The sequence below is a fragment of the Chlamydotis macqueenii genome, chromosome 3 (genome assembly GCF_036417535.1).
Source record: "Chlamydotis macqueenii isolate bChlMac1 chromosome 3, bChlMac1.mat, whole genome shotgun sequence".
Taxonomy (NCBI): Eukaryota; Metazoa; Chordata; class Aves; order Otidiformes; family Otididae; genus Chlamydotis; species Chlamydotis macqueenii.
The window spans coordinates 126,768,830-126,785,488 of NC_141558.1; the positions used below are offsets into that span (position 1 = coordinate 126,768,830).

At 41.9% G+C, this 16,659-nt stretch overlaps 1 protein-coding gene across 6 annotated transcripts in view; it reads left to right on the forward strand.

Annotated features, from left to right (window-relative positions):
* RALGAPA2 (Ral GTPase activating protein catalytic subunit alpha 2) overlaps positions 1 to 16,659 on the forward strand; it is a 121,811-nt gene that overhangs the window by 48,694 nt on the left and 56,458 nt on the right. For all 6 annotated transcript variants that reach the window (XM_086744341.1, XM_086744342.1, XM_086744343.1 and 3 more), the window contains 12 exons: positions 3,307 to 3,435; positions 4,865 to 4,993; positions 6,249 to 6,307; positions 6,608 to 6,716; positions 8,449 to 8,559; positions 8,893 to 8,961; positions 9,133 to 9,270; positions 9,786 to 9,969; positions 11,541 to 12,312; positions 12,623 to 12,694; positions 13,671 to 13,794; positions 14,864 to 15,019. In XM_086744341.1, the coding sequence (XP_086600467.1) occupies positions 3,307 to 3,435; positions 4,865 to 4,993; positions 6,249 to 6,307; positions 6,608 to 6,716; positions 8,449 to 8,559; positions 8,893 to 8,961; positions 9,133 to 9,270; positions 9,786 to 9,969; positions 11,541 to 12,312; positions 12,623 to 12,694; positions 13,671 to 13,794; positions 14,864 to 15,019 (2,052 nt within the window). The remainder of the gene's footprint in view (positions 1 to 3,306; positions 3,436 to 4,864; positions 4,994 to 6,248; positions 6,308 to 6,607; positions 6,717 to 8,448; positions 8,560 to 8,892; positions 8,962 to 9,132; positions 9,271 to 9,785; positions 9,970 to 11,540; positions 12,313 to 12,622; positions 12,695 to 13,670; positions 13,795 to 14,863; positions 15,020 to 16,659) is intronic.

The following is a 16,659-nucleotide window of genomic DNA, read 5'->3' on the forward strand; positions in this document are numbered from 1 at the left end:
CTATTTGGTTACACCTGTAATCTGCAAAAGCTTGAACAAAAATTAGGTGAAGAATATTTTTGTAATTGACCTTTCAGTGAACTTGCGTAATTTTTTTTCCACTTACTCAGTGGATATTTATGACCTATTATTATTTGGGTTACTGGATTAACCTGTGCTGAAATACTATGCCTTTTATAGGGTTAATGCATTTGAGGAGGACATGCGTGTGATTGCCCCCTTCTCTCCCCTCCTCCTCATTTTTAACACTGCAGAGCATCATTTTGAATAGAAATAGTCCATAATGGCCCTTTTTTTTACTTTTCTTTAACCACATGAACACTAAATTATAGCTGTGCAATTATGTAAACAATGGAAATGCTTCCAGAATGAATACTTCCTTTTAAATTTTCATTTTCTGTAATTGCTGAAAGGTTTGGAGCCATAATAAAGCAAAATTATTTTACACATTTATCGTTCCAAAGGTCAATTATGAAAGAAGTAAAGAAACAACACTGTACAGAATGAGTAAACCAATTTCTATTGCCATCACCATATGTTTTTCTTATTGCTTGTGTTTTTCCAGTTACTGTGTACATAGCATTCAATTAAAGTGATTCATTTACTAGGCGGTGAGCTGCTGAGCAGAGTTTACATTTCTAGAAGGGCGCTGTGAAGGGAAGGAAACAGCTCGCCTCTGTTTGAATTACCTGATTTTTGCCATATCACTGATAGGACAGATGTTCTCACTTGGGCGCTTTCTCATAAGCCTGAGTCTCCTGATAAGCTCGCAGCGCTACCGAATTACTGCGTGAATCCCGCTTCTGTTGTTAGCTGGGCTGTGGGTGAAAGTGTTCTAACTGGGAAACGGGGAAAAAAAAGGGTCAGACTTTACCTGGGAGCGCCTGCTTACCTGGGTGTGGTGTCTTTCCTGTCCGTTCTGTTTGGGAGTGAGCTCAAGTAGAACCACGATACTATAGTCAGGACATGTTCTGCCTGGAGTGAGTTTAAATGAAGTCACTCAAACTATCACAGGTTTATACTGAAATGCCCGAGATGCAAAAAGGCCGTGGAAGCTAAGGGCAGCTAGGCTGACCACGTGTTTATCCGGGCTCTTGTGCACTTGTCTGTCGTTAACGTTTGACTGTGTTGTCACTGCAGCGTACGATCTGTGCTGTGAATTCATCGGGTTGAAGCTACGTTAACAAAAACCAGAAATTGAGGATTGTTTCATGAGCTTTTCAAAATAATTTTTTCAAGGTCTCTTACTATGAAAAATAATTATTTTTTTTTTAGCAGTAGTACGTTCATGAACAGCAAGTCGATCCAAGCACCCACGTTCTCACGGCTTTTTGGAATGTGTGTTGTCACAGCGTTTGTTAAAGTTGTGAGTTGTGCTGTGCTGTAAACTCACAGGTATTAATATATTAGATGGTTTTCCAATTTCTGTGTTATCCTCGTTTGCTGAGTGCCCTATACGATGCCCGTAGTTAAGGTCAAGAGTCGCTGCAGCTGGATGATCGTTACAGTGGTATTTAACAGATGGGATTGACGGAGCGAGGAGAGGAGTTAACGCGGTTGTTTGTAGCAGGTCTTTGTACTTCCTACGTTCTGTTACCTTTCGGGCCAGGTTAGCACGGGCTCGTTTATCGTGGCATATGTCAACAGGAGCGTACGCCCATCTGCCGCTCTATGGTGTGCTGCCCAATTATTCGGAGACCAAACACATCACCGTACCTGGCTCCCTTTGTAATTACAGGTGTGTTGTGTTGCGAGGTGCATTAATCAGACTCTTAATTATAAAAAGGTGGGTCTTTTGTTCTGCTCCGAGTGCGAGTTTACCACTTTATGAGCTGCTGCTTCCATCTGCTCTCTTTTTGAATGTTTGCACTGACTGATATTGACTTTAAAATGTATGAAAGGAAGTGATTAAAACTAGTTTAAACATTAACTCGAGTGGCGTTTTAGCTTATTCAGGAAAGTGAAAGCATTATCTGCTACTATGTTAAAACCTAATATTGTTGATTTAAAATATAGAACACAGTTATTTCATAGAGGTTACTGCTGTGAATCCTCAGCAGAACACTAAATGGGTTCTGTCCAGGTGTTTAGCAGTGCTTTCAGAAAATACTGGTGTAGTTAAAAGCATATCTTCATGCAGGGAAAAACGAGCTTGCCTTCTATAGTTTCTGATGTAGAAATTGAGTGTACGGACACATTCTGGGACTAGATTTAAGTTAAAGCCTTCTTTAACACATCACAGAACCAGTAAAGATGGACCTTTCCAACTTTTCTTTGACGTTTTATTGAGACGAAAAATAATTTTCTACTCAATATAGAAATAGCTTTATCTAATTCTTCAGCAAACATAATGTTGCAGGCAAGATTATATAGATTGTGTGCCTAATTTTAAACCTGCTGAAACCCTGTAGGAAGGAAATCTTAAGAACAGGAACTTTGCTCTGAAGACTGAAACGTGGCGGGACTAAAGTTGAACCAACACGCTTGTGTTGGTTATGTTCTTGTGTCCCAGGGTAACAATGAGAGCAGAGCTGCGGCTGGTGGGCTGTTCTTGCATGTATAGTGCTACTTCTTACAAACAAAAAACCCCTCTGCTCCTTCCGAAGGCCAGCAAAACTCTTTTCCCCAAGGCTTATCTGTATTTGCTGTCTCAATTATTTAGAAGAAGAGTGACTTCGAATTATCTAGTTAACATAGATTTATCTCTGTTCCTGTGCTGTGTACTGTCGCTTCTCGCGTTCGACCTCGCTGCGTTTCTCAGCTCAAAAACCCCGCTGGCGCTGGAGCAGCCTAGCAGTGGTAAGCCACCTGCCGGCAGTTACTGCCTGGAGCTCCTTCGGGGCAAAGGTGGCTGTCATTTGTGTCGTCTCTTGGTTTTATGGCTACAGAATTGAGTAATGTGATTTTAGGAAGTACCTCGTTTGGAGCAGTGTAATGCTTCATCTTAAATTAATTAATGGCTTGAATGTTTAGAATCCAAAGGCTTATTTAACAGGTCTTTTATGGTTAGACAGGAAAAGACATGGGTGTTTGGGTTTTTTAACATGAATTTTAGTGTACAAATATTACCAAAATACAAAAATGCACTTTTCCTACTAAAATCACCTGCGGCTGAAAGAATGGGCTGTTACGTGGCGATCAGTTATGAACAGAGCTGTGTGGCTCAGTGAATCACCATCTTGGTTGGTGTGGAACTGGTGAATTGCAAAGTTAAATCTACAAATGCTCCTTTTTGGTTTTGGGCCTTTTTTTTTCCCCCTTTTTTTCTTTTCTTATTTCTTCTCAAATAGGTTACTTCTCTTTCAGGATATCTTGAATACTGTCATAAAGCACTGCCCACCGTGGTTTTTCTTCCTGGGCTTACCTGGCTTCACGGTGCTGATCGGAGACTTCATTACGGCAGCGGCCAGGGTTCTGAGCACAGACATGCTGGAGGTGAGTGTGGCAATGCCCAGCGCCCCCGTCCCCCGAGAGCGCGCGCTGGCTAACGAGGTTCGGATGTCTGCACTCTTAACAGGTGTTGACTCATTAGTGCAACGTGAAACGGGGCTCTTGGGGCAGATACCATGGCAGCTGATGTGTGAAATTCTGGGGTAAGGTGACACACTAGTATTGCAGAGGTGTTGCATCAAAAGGCCAAAGTGTGAGAAATCCTATCCTTGCTAATATTGCAGCACCCTGTATGCTGAAAGCAAGACTTGGGTTTCAGAATCTCATCAGCTTTTTTCAGGGAGCAAATCCTGAAAATTTGGAACTCTTTGGGTAATATGGAATTTCTTACTAAATTACTACTAAGTAATAGAAATGGGACTCTAAATGATTAAATTAGTGAAGAATAAGTAAAACTGTAAGTCAATAGTGGGCTGCCAAAATAAGGGTAAGGGTCTCGCAGTCCTGGGAAAAACAGGAAAGCTACGTTGTACGTGAAACACCAGTTCAGGGGAGAATTTTCTGTCCATTTTTGGCCAAGTGCTTTTACCGCTGCTCTTGACATCTGTGTGACTGAGCGGGTGGCCCTGCATGGGAACACAACCCTCTTGTATTTCAGCAGGACTGCAACGGTGACCTAGCCATGCTTTTTCTAATGTCCCTCAAAGAGTTTTCAGCCATTAATTTTTTGACATCTCTTTAAAAGAAAACCTGATCAGCCTGATCATTCATCCAAAGCTTAAAGTGCTTATAAGAAATCAAAACTCAACTTTCCATGGGGAAAAGAAAAAAAACAGACCAACGCCACCTACCATTTCTCCTACAAGTATAAAACTTAGCGTGCATTGCATTTTCAACTTTACACAAGATTATATGGCAGTAGTTAATGCCTTTATAGCTCATGCTATGTTGCTTTTGATGGTTTTATTGAAGCAGGAATCTTTCTGTTTGTTTTTATCATGTGTACAGTCAGTTTGAGTACATTGTACTGTCCTTTGTGTCACACGATCAGCTAATAGTGATGGATTAGTGCTTAAAACCCTCAGCTTTTCTCTATGTTGTTCTATATTTTTTTATTGACACCGACTCTCTGATAGTTGGACTGTGTAATGACAGAGGAGATATTAAAAATGTAGAATACGCTTAGGAGCGGGGCCAGAGCCCTGCTGGAGGAGAAGCTCGGCCTCAAAAGAAGAGCAGAGCAACACAGCAGCAAAAAGCATAGGCACGTAAGTGTCTGACAGTTGCTGCTTTGGTGCTGCTTTTGCTGTATTTGTGAAGGAAGAGCTGCTGGGACGTGTTCCTCAGGACACTGCAGTGTTCCACTGGGAATACCGCACGTCTGGTCTCTATGGAGATAGGTACTAGCCTCACAGCTTATGCCATTTTCATAATTTTATGATGAAAATAGTTTTGTTTACTTTTCCTTCGCTAGGCTCCCCGTTCAGAAGCTCACACCATCCTTGGTTCTCTTGTTTGCTTTCCAAATATCTACCAAGAAATCCCACTCTTGCGGCCCATTTCAGAAGCCGGTGATATCATCGCGGGAACAGCCGATGTGAAGGTAAAGTCACGTTTTATTAGTGAATCCTAATGTAATGTAACATATTCTTACTACATAGTCACTTCATTTCTACCATGCACTTTTTGTTTAAAAAATAAACCCCTCCTTCTCCTCAAAACCCCCCAACTGCACACATTATATGTACTTATTTGATAAGCATTGCTTTGCTTAACATGCACCATAAAATTAACAAAGCTTAGATACTGCAAATTGCATTTTGTTTTCAAGGAGAGTGAACTGGCTATGATCAAATGCGATGTTTTCCAGCCGGATGCCTGGCAGGTCTATTCATTAAATGCTGTTGGTGGTGTTATTTAAAGTGTCCACGCGTTGTATCTGTGTGTGTTAGCTTGTCCTGGTAGAGATGCGGGGTGTGCATAAGGGGAGAGATTTTTTGCCTTATTGGAATTATAGTAAAACGTTTAGAAAATTCCACTGTTAGAGCCATCGACTTAGATGAATGGCTTTTCCCTGAGAATTCATTTCAATGAGATGCCCTGAGATGTATGAATTGTTTTGCTAGGTGGAAAGCTTTGTAATTTAGTGACCTTCGTAGCAGTACTCTTAGTGGGGAAAAATCACACATGCCATCCTGTAAAGACCCAACCAAGGTGCCCTGGAGCTTCACTTGCAGGTGAAACCTGTCTAAATGGTTGCCCTCACACAAGCCTCTGTTGCTTCTCCATAGACTTGGGGCACCACGCTGATCCACTGCACCGAGTTAGCTAAAGCTAGGGAGGAATTTCCGGATTCCTCATGCAGCCTGAGAAGGTAGAACCAGAGAGAATACAAAACCCTTCGCACGCTTGGCTCCTGTTCTTGCTTTCTTCGCCAGACCTTGGAGAGTCACTGGAGGCGTGTTAAAACAGTCTTGATTTCAAAAGTATCTTCTCTGTACTAAAAAATACACTAAATTTTTCAACACATGGCTTGCTTACAACTTAAACACTCTAGTTTGTATTCTCAAGTGATCACCACTCATCATTAGTAAATACCCATCAGCTCTGAAACTGAATCGATTTCCATCTTGCTGCCTGTACATGATTTTAAGTTGATTAGGTTTATCCACAAGGGCCTGTATATTTGAGTTGTAATCAGTATTTCTCCCTTGACAAAATAAAATCAGCATGTAGTAACAATGCCTTAAGAATAGACTGAGAATTAAAGTTATTTTACTTGTAACTATCTCAAAATTAAATAACTTAAAATGAAGGTATGAAAAAGATGCTTATTGCAATTTGTTTTATTATTTTAGTGCTATCTCATAAATATTTTATTGAAGAACGCTACAGAGGAGCCAAGTGAAGCTGCAAGGTAAAATACTGAGTAAAAGAAAAAATGGGAACGTCTTTCCTGATACTGATTATTTTGGTGCTTGTACAGCTGAGTTGTTACTACTGCCTTGTGGTTTGATCCTGTTTGGATGAATTACTCATTTGAGCCCTGCTGAGATGAGGTTCACTCCACACGATGACAGTGTTGACCTGTTGTGTGGCCTGAGAGAGGGAAAAGAGAGATCGCATCTTTGTGCATTTCTTTCTTTTTTTTCTTCTTTTCTTTTCTCTAAATATTCTTCTAAAACTTCTGACAAAGACACTTTTTCTTTTAAAAAAGATGCATAGCCATTTGTGGCCTTGGAGTTTGGATATGTGAAGAACTAACACAGTGCACAAACCATCCCCAAGTGAAGGAAGCGATCAATGTCATAGGCGTGACGCTGAAGGTATTACTATGACAGTCTCTGTAATCAATAAACAGTGTGTAAAAAAGGTATTTTCATTTTTTTTTTTAATAGTTGCTGGTTATATGGAGCACAGTCTGCTAGTTTGTCTTTTCATTGCTTAAAGCACTGACAGGATGCTGCTTAGCACACAACTGCTCGGGACTTTTTGTGTAGTGTTAGCAATACGGCATTGGCAGTCTTCAAAACGATGTCTTCCAGTTCCGAACCCTTGTGTGTCATTAGTAGCTCATCATGTTCAGGGAGCATGGCTCAGATCCCCATGGCTCCTGTGCAGCTGCCGAGGAGTATATGTCGCCAGGGTAGTATCCTATACAAAAGTGCAAAATATTTGCAAAACCAGCATGTGATTATTGTCGTAGTTCAGCCCCGATCGGACCAGACTACGCAGTCTCTCTCTCACTCCCCCCACACTCCGAGAGAACAGGGAGAGAAAATATAAGGAAAAACGGCTCGAGGTTTGAGATAAGGACAGGGAGAAATCCTTAAAGTTACTGTCACGGGCAAAACAGACTCGACTTGGGGAAAACTATTCATTTATTACTACAAACAGCAGGATAATGAGACAGAGAACAAGATAACCTCCATCCACCCCTCCCTCTTCCCGAGCTTAACATTATCTCTACTACCTTCCCCTCCCGAGCGGCACAGGGGGGAAGAGGGAATGGGGGTTGTGGTCAGTTCATCACACGTTGTTTCACGCCGCTGCTTCATGGTCGGGGGAAGAACTCCTCACATTCCTCCCCTGCTCTGTTGTGGGGTCCCACCCCTACGCCACAGTCCTTCGTGGAACTGCTCCGGCGTGGGTCATCTCTTCCACGGGTGCAGTCCCTCTAGAACAGCTGTCCCAGCGGGGCCTCCACGGGCCACAGTCTCCTTCAGGCATCCACCTCCCCCGGTACGGGGTCCTTCACGGGCTCCAAGTGGATCTCTGCTCCTCCGTGGACCTCCATGGGCTGCAGGGGGACAACCTGCTCCACCATGGTCGTCACCACAGGCTGCAGGGGAATCTTGGCCAGGAGCCGCGTTACTCCTCCCCCTCCTTCTTCACTGACCTTGGCGTCTGCAGCCGTTCCTCACAACAGGCTGGTAGATGTCTCTCAGGATCTTTTTTACATCTTATTCGCTTCTCATCTCCTTTCCACTTCTTGCAGCCGGGCTGGACTGAGTCGGGCCCAGTCGGCTGCCTGGCGAGAGGCCAGATGGTGAGGCCTGCAAGGCCCATGAGGCCTGCGCCTCCCCCTCTGCGCCTCTGCCCCCGCTCAGCTTCTTCACATCTTCTCTTCTCTCTTTTTTCCTGTTTTCCCATTCTTAAATACGTTATCGCAGAGGCGTTATCACGAGACATTCTGCTACCAATCGGCTCGGCCTTGGCCAGCAGTGGGTCCGCCCTAGGCCTGGCCAAGTCCCCTGAACAAAGGGGAGCGGCTTCTAGCAGTTTCCTACAGAAGAGAAGCTACCACCTTAGCCCCCCCCCTACTAAACAAAACCACGACATATGTACCTAAAGACCCCTTCCACAACAGACCAAGTTGGGATTACACAGATAATGTTGTCCGCCGTTCCCTAAGGCTGACAGTGTGATTTTGCAACGTTAACATTTTTTTAATTGTTTGAATAGATTCAAAATAATTTTAAATGTAGAAAAACTGAATGCGTTGGATTGTGTCTGGGTATTTTATTTGTCTTTTAATAATCTTTTCTTTTCTTCCAGTTTTCTAACAAAGTGGTAGCTCAGGTAGCCTGTGATGTTCTTCAGCTGCTGGTTTCTTACTGGCAAAAGCTTCAGAAGTATGAATCCTCTCTGTCTAGAAAAATTACTGAAGTACGTCAGTTTCTTTAAAATGTTTGTATGGAAATCGTATGCAAAATTGTCTTGATTCCCAATTTGAGCTACTGTAACTGAGACTTTAACTTCTGTCTTCTGCAATTACTGTTAGAAGATGTACTTGCTGTACAGCTCATTTGTAGTGATTTATTTCCAAAATGCTCAGTAAAATTTTTCATTTCATTTGGACTTTGATTTACAAGGGCAGTTAGATATTCCTAAGAGAATTTAACCTTTTTTTTTTGTACTGTGTTCAAATGAAGTTCATGCTCTGTCTTTACAGCAAAAGAAGCTAAATTTCTTTCTGGAATTTTGTTTGTTTTAATGTAGATCCTTGTGGCCACCATTGCATTTCTTTTGCCGAGTGCTGAATACTCCTCTGTGGAAGCAGATAAAAAGGTATGTCACTGAGAAGAGCAGTCTCCTTCCTTTCTGTATGCTGTTCGAGATGGTTATGAAATGAAGTCGCTTGGAACCAGAGTCATGTTTTAAATTTTCAAACTCTCACCTTTAAGTTTGGGTGAATTCAATGGAATATACTTAAATAATGTGTTACATGTTTCCGTTTAGTTTATAGTTTCCCTGCTGCTTTGCTTGTTGGATTGGTGTATGGCGTTACCCATGAAAATGCTGCTGGAGCCGGTGTCTGCTGGTGTTCTTGAAGATCAACATGCATCCAAAGCTCCTTTACTGGATTATATTTACAGAGTGAGTATCAGGAGTGAACGTGATTTATTGTGTTTCAGTGTTTAAAGATGCCTTTCGCAGATCCTGTTAGGTACAGGAGAATTTTTAGCCAGCTGTAGGAAATAATGAATTCTCGCAGTGTGGGCGGAAGTCATACAGATGAGAAGTTAAGAATGTAAAATGTGAAGATGATAAGATCAGAGATGTAGAATAGACAGAGGATGGTGAAGAGAGAAAGGTGAAATGCTTAAAACAACGAGGCAGGGAAAATAATCTGTGCAGAAATATTTGAATTATTTGAAATGGGCTGTTAAAATACAAAATAAGTCCTGAAGTGAGCTGTTTAAGTACAAAATAAGTGCTAACAAAGAGTTTTATTTTAAAAACACTGTATTTAGACAGAGGTGTTTTTTGTAGCATGTCCTGACTTTCACAATATAAAAATTATGGTAGGTCACTCCTCATGGAATGTGTGTAAGTGGGTACTGTACTGCACACTTCATTACTTCTTCAGTGCCATGCTTGCCTACTTGCAGGTTCTGCACTGCTGTGTGAATGGCTCCAGCACGTATACGCAGCAAAGCCATTATGTGCTGAGTCTGGCGGATCTCTCTTCCAGTGATTACGACCCATTTTTGCCACTGGGAAACGTCAAGAGCTCCGAGCCAGCCCAGTGCCACTCCTCGACGGATTTGGGCAACCTTCTCACTGTCGCCGAGGGTAAGGGAGTGTGGGGAGGACCAGCATGTCAATGTTCAGCAGCTGGGGAAGAAAGCTTTCCAAGTTTCCAAGCTTACCAAGTTACTATCACTTCCCTAAAAATGTACTTCTCCTTACTGCACGTAGCAACTCTTCCTTGAAAACTGGGCACTGCCCTTTTGAAAATGAATTTCAGTTGCCTCTGTAATAGGATGTTTGAGTTTGTTGCTGACATTGCTCTTTACGAAGATCACAGGAGACAGAAAATGACACTCAAGTGCTGTATAGTGAGAAATTGGTACGGAAGTGGCATAGACCCAGAGCTGGTTTTGCCTTTGGTACTACTTATCATTTAGTATATAGAATTAAATTCAACAAATAAGATAAGCCCCAAATGAAACTGCTTGCAGAAGCATGCAGCTGCTCTTCTTGAATTTTTCAGTTGAAATGACTCCATGGTCATCGACAATTTGCCTGTTCTGAGCAGTTTGAGAAGACCATGTATGATTTGGGCCAAATTCTGTACCTGCATAAATATGCCGTTCCTTCTAACTCACAGTGTACCTGTGTGTAAAGTGAAAAGAGGTTATTTGGGTCTAGGTAATGGTGTTACTAATTTTTTTAAGTAAACTTCCAAACATAGGAAATCATTTATCTGTAAGTGATTTATCATAGGGATCATCTTTATTTCAAACACTCGTTAAAAATAACTTTAAAACAATGGTTGTTCAGCTATGAATTCAGGCCATTTAAAGTCATTTCATGTATTAATACGCATTAACCTATTCCTGCAGAAGAATTGAAAGCACAGATGCAATATGAAGGTGTGCGAGGTAATGTTGGGTTGACAGTGACGCTTTAAAGTAGTAATTTCAGGTTCTGATACTGTACTGTTTTTCAATCCTACGCCTTATTTTCTTTGCTTTCGTGTATGTACTTTTAGTTTTAACAAAATGTTAAAAACATTAAAACCGATTCTACACCGATTTCTTGCTTAGCACTAGAGGATTCAGGAAAAGAATCAAGAGCCTTTTTAATGAGAGGAGGCAGGGGAATTTTGACTTTTTGGGGCTAGCAAAAGGCTGGAAAGGGATATACCTGTTGTACTTACCTGTGCTGGGGAGAGCATCTTGGGATCTACAAAGGTTCTTCCAGCCTCATACAACAAATTCTCCAACATGCTGCTAAAGATGGAGAAGCATTGGTTTTTGGTTGCATGTCTGGTTTACCTTTTGGTCCCTCTGCCTTGTCCTGGAATACCAGCAGTGAGGGGAAACACCTTAACCTGCCAGGTGGAACTGTAGCGGCAGCAGGCATTGTGGGATCGGCGTGCAGCACTTTTTGCATGTTGCGTGACATCCTGGATGTGACTGTAGGCCGAATGACAAAGGGCACACAGTAAAATAAAATAAAAATGTGTGGCTGGTAGAATTTCTTGGAAAGTGATTGTAAATAGCTTCGTGAACAGGAAGGATTAGGAGGACAACTAAGGCAAGCCTCTGAAATATGACAGAAATTTGCAAATGCTCTCTTTAATTATCTCTTGCTGCTCTTCTTTTACTAATCGATTTTCTTTTCATTGATCATTTTAGAAAAAAAGAGGAGGAACTTGGAATTGATACCTTTAACAGCGCGGATGGTTATGACTCACCTGGTGAATCACTTGAGCCACTACCCGCTCAGTGGAGGCCCTGCCATTCTCCACAGTCTCCTCAGCGAGAACCACGACAACTCCTACGTGGAGTCCTCCGAGCTGTCCTCGGAAGTCTTCCGGAGCCCCAACCTGCAGCTCTTTGTCTTTAATGATAGTACTCTCATATCGTACCTCCAAATCCCTGCGGAGAAGCAGGCAGACACGGAGCCAGCAGCAGCCCCCTCGGACGTGAGGGTGATTGTCAGAGATATCTCAGGGAAGTACTCCTGGGATGGCAGAATATTGTATGGACCTTTGGAGGGCTGCCTTCCACGGCAGAGCGCAACGAACGCCTTTGTGATCTCAGGCAACCCTGAGCACCACTTCGTCTCCCAGAAAGACGTTTCTCAGGTGGAAGAAGGAGAAGACGCTCTGGACCAATTGCTGGAAAAGATTGGTAACACCAGTCCTGAATGCCTTTTACATCCCCAGCGAAGGCTGAATGAGCCAGCACCGCCACCCTTTGGCATGAGCTATGACCAAGAGAATATGATCACCGAAGCTCTGATGAGGCAGAGCACCCAGGAAAAAGAATATATATTTAAATGCAGCTCAGACTTCAGCATGAAGGTGGCCCGTCAGGAACCACCGCGTCCTGCCGAACCTCAAGCATCCTTTTATTTCTGTCGACTGTTGCTAAATGACTTGGGAATGAACTCCTGGGATAGAAGGTAGGAAGAGAGGATCCAGAACATATTTGTGGGACTCTTACTCTGCCCACTGCTACCCCCAAACATGTACACGCTTAAGAAAGTCAGAATTATGTAGCTGGGTGGTAATCAGAGCACACTTCATACACCTGCTTCAGTGGTTGCTTTAAACAGGCATCTGCAGATTGTTTGTAATAATAATTTTTAAAAAATCATTTGAATCTGCAGATTTGATTCCCTTCTCTTAGGTATCTGAATGAGAAAATACCATGTCTGTACTGTGTTGAATTTTTCTTCGTCTCTTTTTTTTTTTTTTTTAATATATTTATAGGAAAAGCTTTCATCTTCTTAAGAAAAACTCAAAATTACTGCGAGAACTGAAAAATCTGGATTCCCGCCAATGGTAGGTAATGTTTACTAAACAGACCATTGATAAGCTTAGCATTTCCAAAGAAAGAATAACCCCAAAATTCATTAAAACTGCATGTGCTAGCAATACAGATATTTGTATGAAAATTGATTATTTCTAAAGAGTTCCATAGCCTGAGTGGACAGGCTATTTTCACGGGTACTATATACATAGAATTCACAATCAGTAGCAAGAAATAAGACACAGCAACCTCTTTCCTGTTTTCTGTAGCTGAGAGGGGAGGGAAGAAGTTCCAAAATTTCTTGTGACCTTGGCTCAGCGCCCACGCTGACTGTTCTCTGCAGGATGACCCCCGTGCCAAGAGCAGTATTTGAAGGGGTAATCTCCACACTGCTCCTCTGCAGCCAGGTGTAGTGGCAGGATAGAGTTCGGAACATTCTGGTTTATTTTTCACGACTTGACATATAGCTATTTGAGAAATGTCTGCAGCACTGCAGTTTCTGATTTTCCTGTCCCAACAATTTTCTTACCAAATCCACTCGGCTTGTTTGCAAAAAAGCCAAACTGTCAATGTCAGTCTTGTAAAACTCAGCCCAGGATCTGAAAGTCAGTAATGTTTGTTCTTTCTCATATCTCATCACCCTGTAATTAAAATTCTGAAGCTCCCATTAACACCTGTGCAACCGTACTGTCTGTGGCAAGGTTGCACAGATGTAAGCGATTACCCCGTAATGGGAACGTGGTCCTCAAGTCTCTTGTTGATGCGCGGAAGGAATAGACTCAGCTCTGCGCTCTGAGCTGTGGTGTCTGCGGTGTGGTCATGGGGAAAAAACTGGTGAAAATACATTTCTGCAGCTGAAATGGAGTGATGTGTTTGTGTGCATAAAAGAAATGGACGTGTAGAGTTAAACATGGTCACTTGCTCATAGCTTTTGAGTGCAGGTGATCCGAAAAATAATTTGGAGCTAAAACTTCATTAACTTTTGTTTCTTTTTGTGTCCATTTACAGCCGGGAAACTCACAAGATTGCGGTGTTTTACATTGCAGAAGGACAGGAGGACAAATGTTCAATACTGTCCAATGCAAGGGGCAGCCAGGCCTATGAAGATTTTGTTGCTGGACTGGGCTGGGAGGTAATAGCCATAAATTTAGGCAAGCTAACATACTTGAGCTGAAGACCTACGAAAATCAGTGTAAGCCAGTTAAAATAAGTCAATGGAAAACAAGCTGCTTATGTCACTGCATATTTTTTAATTCTGGGGGGGAGATGAATTTTAATACACGCTAATATTTATCAGTGCTTAAAAGGTCACCTTTTTAGCAGCGTTCTGTAAATCCACATGCTGCTTCTGGATGAATGCATCCTTCCTGTCTCTGATGGACAGGTGGTGCTGCGGTGGACACGTCTGCTTTCTGCATCATTAAGAGCTGTAGCGTAATTTCACCTCAATTTTAGCTCCTTTTAGCTCTTCACGTGGTCAGACCACTTAACCACATGACTGCCTCATGAAGGACAAAACCGTTTGGGTTTAGTTTGTGTTGTTGAAATGGTGTGTCAGTAACCTAAATGATAGAGTATTTATGGTTTTGGGAAATACGTACTAGCCGCATTTCATGTTTAAGGATTTAAGTGACGTAAGGGCTGTGGGGAGAGGTAGCATGCCCAGGCTGATACAGTTGGAAAGACAAACGCTTGGACACAAGCTTGTTTTCAGAGAGGCACTTCTTCTGAGTAGTCTTCTAGAATCATTTCTTCTGAGGTTTTTCTTCTTGTGCAAATCTTCAATTTCTTTTGCAGTTTTTCTGCTTGTTTATATTTTCTCTGCACTGTGTAATTATTTCTTGCTGTGTATGCTTGGAGTGGGCTTGCGAAGCCGCACGCAGCCCTTGGAGCAGCTGCGCATCACAGAACGCTTTTGCTTCCTTGCTGTTGTTTGCTGGAAAGAGGGTAAAATAGCCGTATAGATAATGACTTAGTACCTAGTTAAGAGATGTTCACTTCTAGCAAATATCAAATACAGGAATGGAAAACAGACAGATCTAATGTAAAGATCACCAACTGGTAGGGGAAGGCTTCTCCTTCTTTAGGATGGCTACGGAATTCTAGAGTGGTAAATTCACCAAGTCTTGATATATAAATAAATGCTGATTATTCATCAGTTTTTAAAAAAAATCTTCTAACTATGACTTTTAATCAATCAGGTTGATCTTTCGACACACGGTGGCTTTATGGGTGGCCTGCAGCGCAATGGCAGCACTGGACAAACTGCACCCTATTACGCTACCTCTACTGTGGAAATCATTTTTCATGTGTCTACAAGAATGCCATCGGATTCAGATGACTCGCTGACCAAAAAGGTAAATTTGCTGTGTATTTCAAAATGTTGTCTCTGGTCTTCAAGTGCTTAAAGTTTAAACGGCAAACAGATTGCGCTAACTGGTCCTAGCCATCCTTGCTGTGCCACATGGTGCTCTGCTGCTAGATTATCTGAATTAAGTGGCATCTAAGTTCTGGATTCTGAAACATGATTAACATTTCCATGGTAGCCTCACATACCACCATTGGTAATAATATTAGCAATAATTTCATTTGTATGTTGTCTCCCTGCCAAAACTGTTGTGGTTTGGTAGAACAAAACAACCAAATGCAGCATAATAAAACCTTACAAATGAATCATCCAGTGCGTAACAGAAAAGAAAAGAAGTGAAAGAGAAGTGACAAGCACAGTACCAAAAGCAGCCAGCTGATATTTAAAGCCGTTATCCAGTTATTCACAATTCTGACAAACAGACTCTGCTTCAAAGATGGCCAGAACCCAACCCAAAATCTTGTTGGTATCAGTACTTCATCATTTGTCTTTCCTAACAAGGAATGAGCTGAGATTAAGGGGTTTGCCAACTGCTGCTTAGAGTCAAAGGAGATTTTAGGTACCTACCGAATTTTTGCCTTTTTAATTAGGATTGGCAACTCGTCCTGATAATGTGCGTTAATAATGGTACTACAGCCACCCAGTCTGCCGTGTGATACCGTCGTGCTCTGAAAATTATCTATAAATATGTCACTGGGTGATTGTATTTGTTGTCCACTTAGTTTCAAAATAACATGTGCTTTTCCCCGAAATAAAAAGGTGGAATTTGATTACCAGTCCTGAAAACTTGCCCAGCATTTAATAGTAAAGCTAGATCCTTTTTTTAAATTGTGGTATCTGTCATTAAAAAAAAGAAGTCAACAAAACTACATATTTCTCTTTATATTTGCGACTCATTGTCTTCATATCAGTGGATTTACATGGCTACGGGAAAAAAAAAAATGTAATCTGAGTACTTAGGATAGAGAAGCGGGGCTGTGGTAGATATGAAGAGGCTGTATCGGTTCTGTCACTTTACCAAGGTAGGACTATTTGTGATTTTATTGTTCTTGGCCAGTATTTATCTAGCTGCTAGTTAAAAACTCCAGTGATGAATGCTTTACAGTTTCCCTCGGCAACGTATTTCTGTGCTTCTGGTTTTGTACCATGAGAAAATTTCTTGTAGCGTCTACTCTGCTTCAGTTGAAGCCCATTTATTCCTACCCTGTTCCGCATGGATATGGAGAACAGATCGTTTTGCAGCGGACTTACTCATGTTTGTGCACTGCTACCATGTCTTTCCCACTCTTATTTTTCCTACACAAATGGTGGTCGTTTGGTCTAATCTTCCCTTGTACGTCATAGCTCCTGGATTTTATGAAGCATAGCAAGAGCAGTGAAATATCGTCTAGCTGTTGAGTAATACATCACCTGGGAGAGGAGAGCACAGTCTGACAGAGCTACCACAAGGGGGAAAATGGGGCTTAATTGCAAACAGTCTGTTTTACTAATTCTCCTACTTCCCCCACACACTAGGGATTAACACAGACACTGAGAGAGTCTGGTTATTCTATTTAATTGTCTTCCCTGTGTTTACTTTAAGAAAATTTCTTTTGTGTGAAAGAAAAAGCAAAAGCCTTTAGTAGTTGC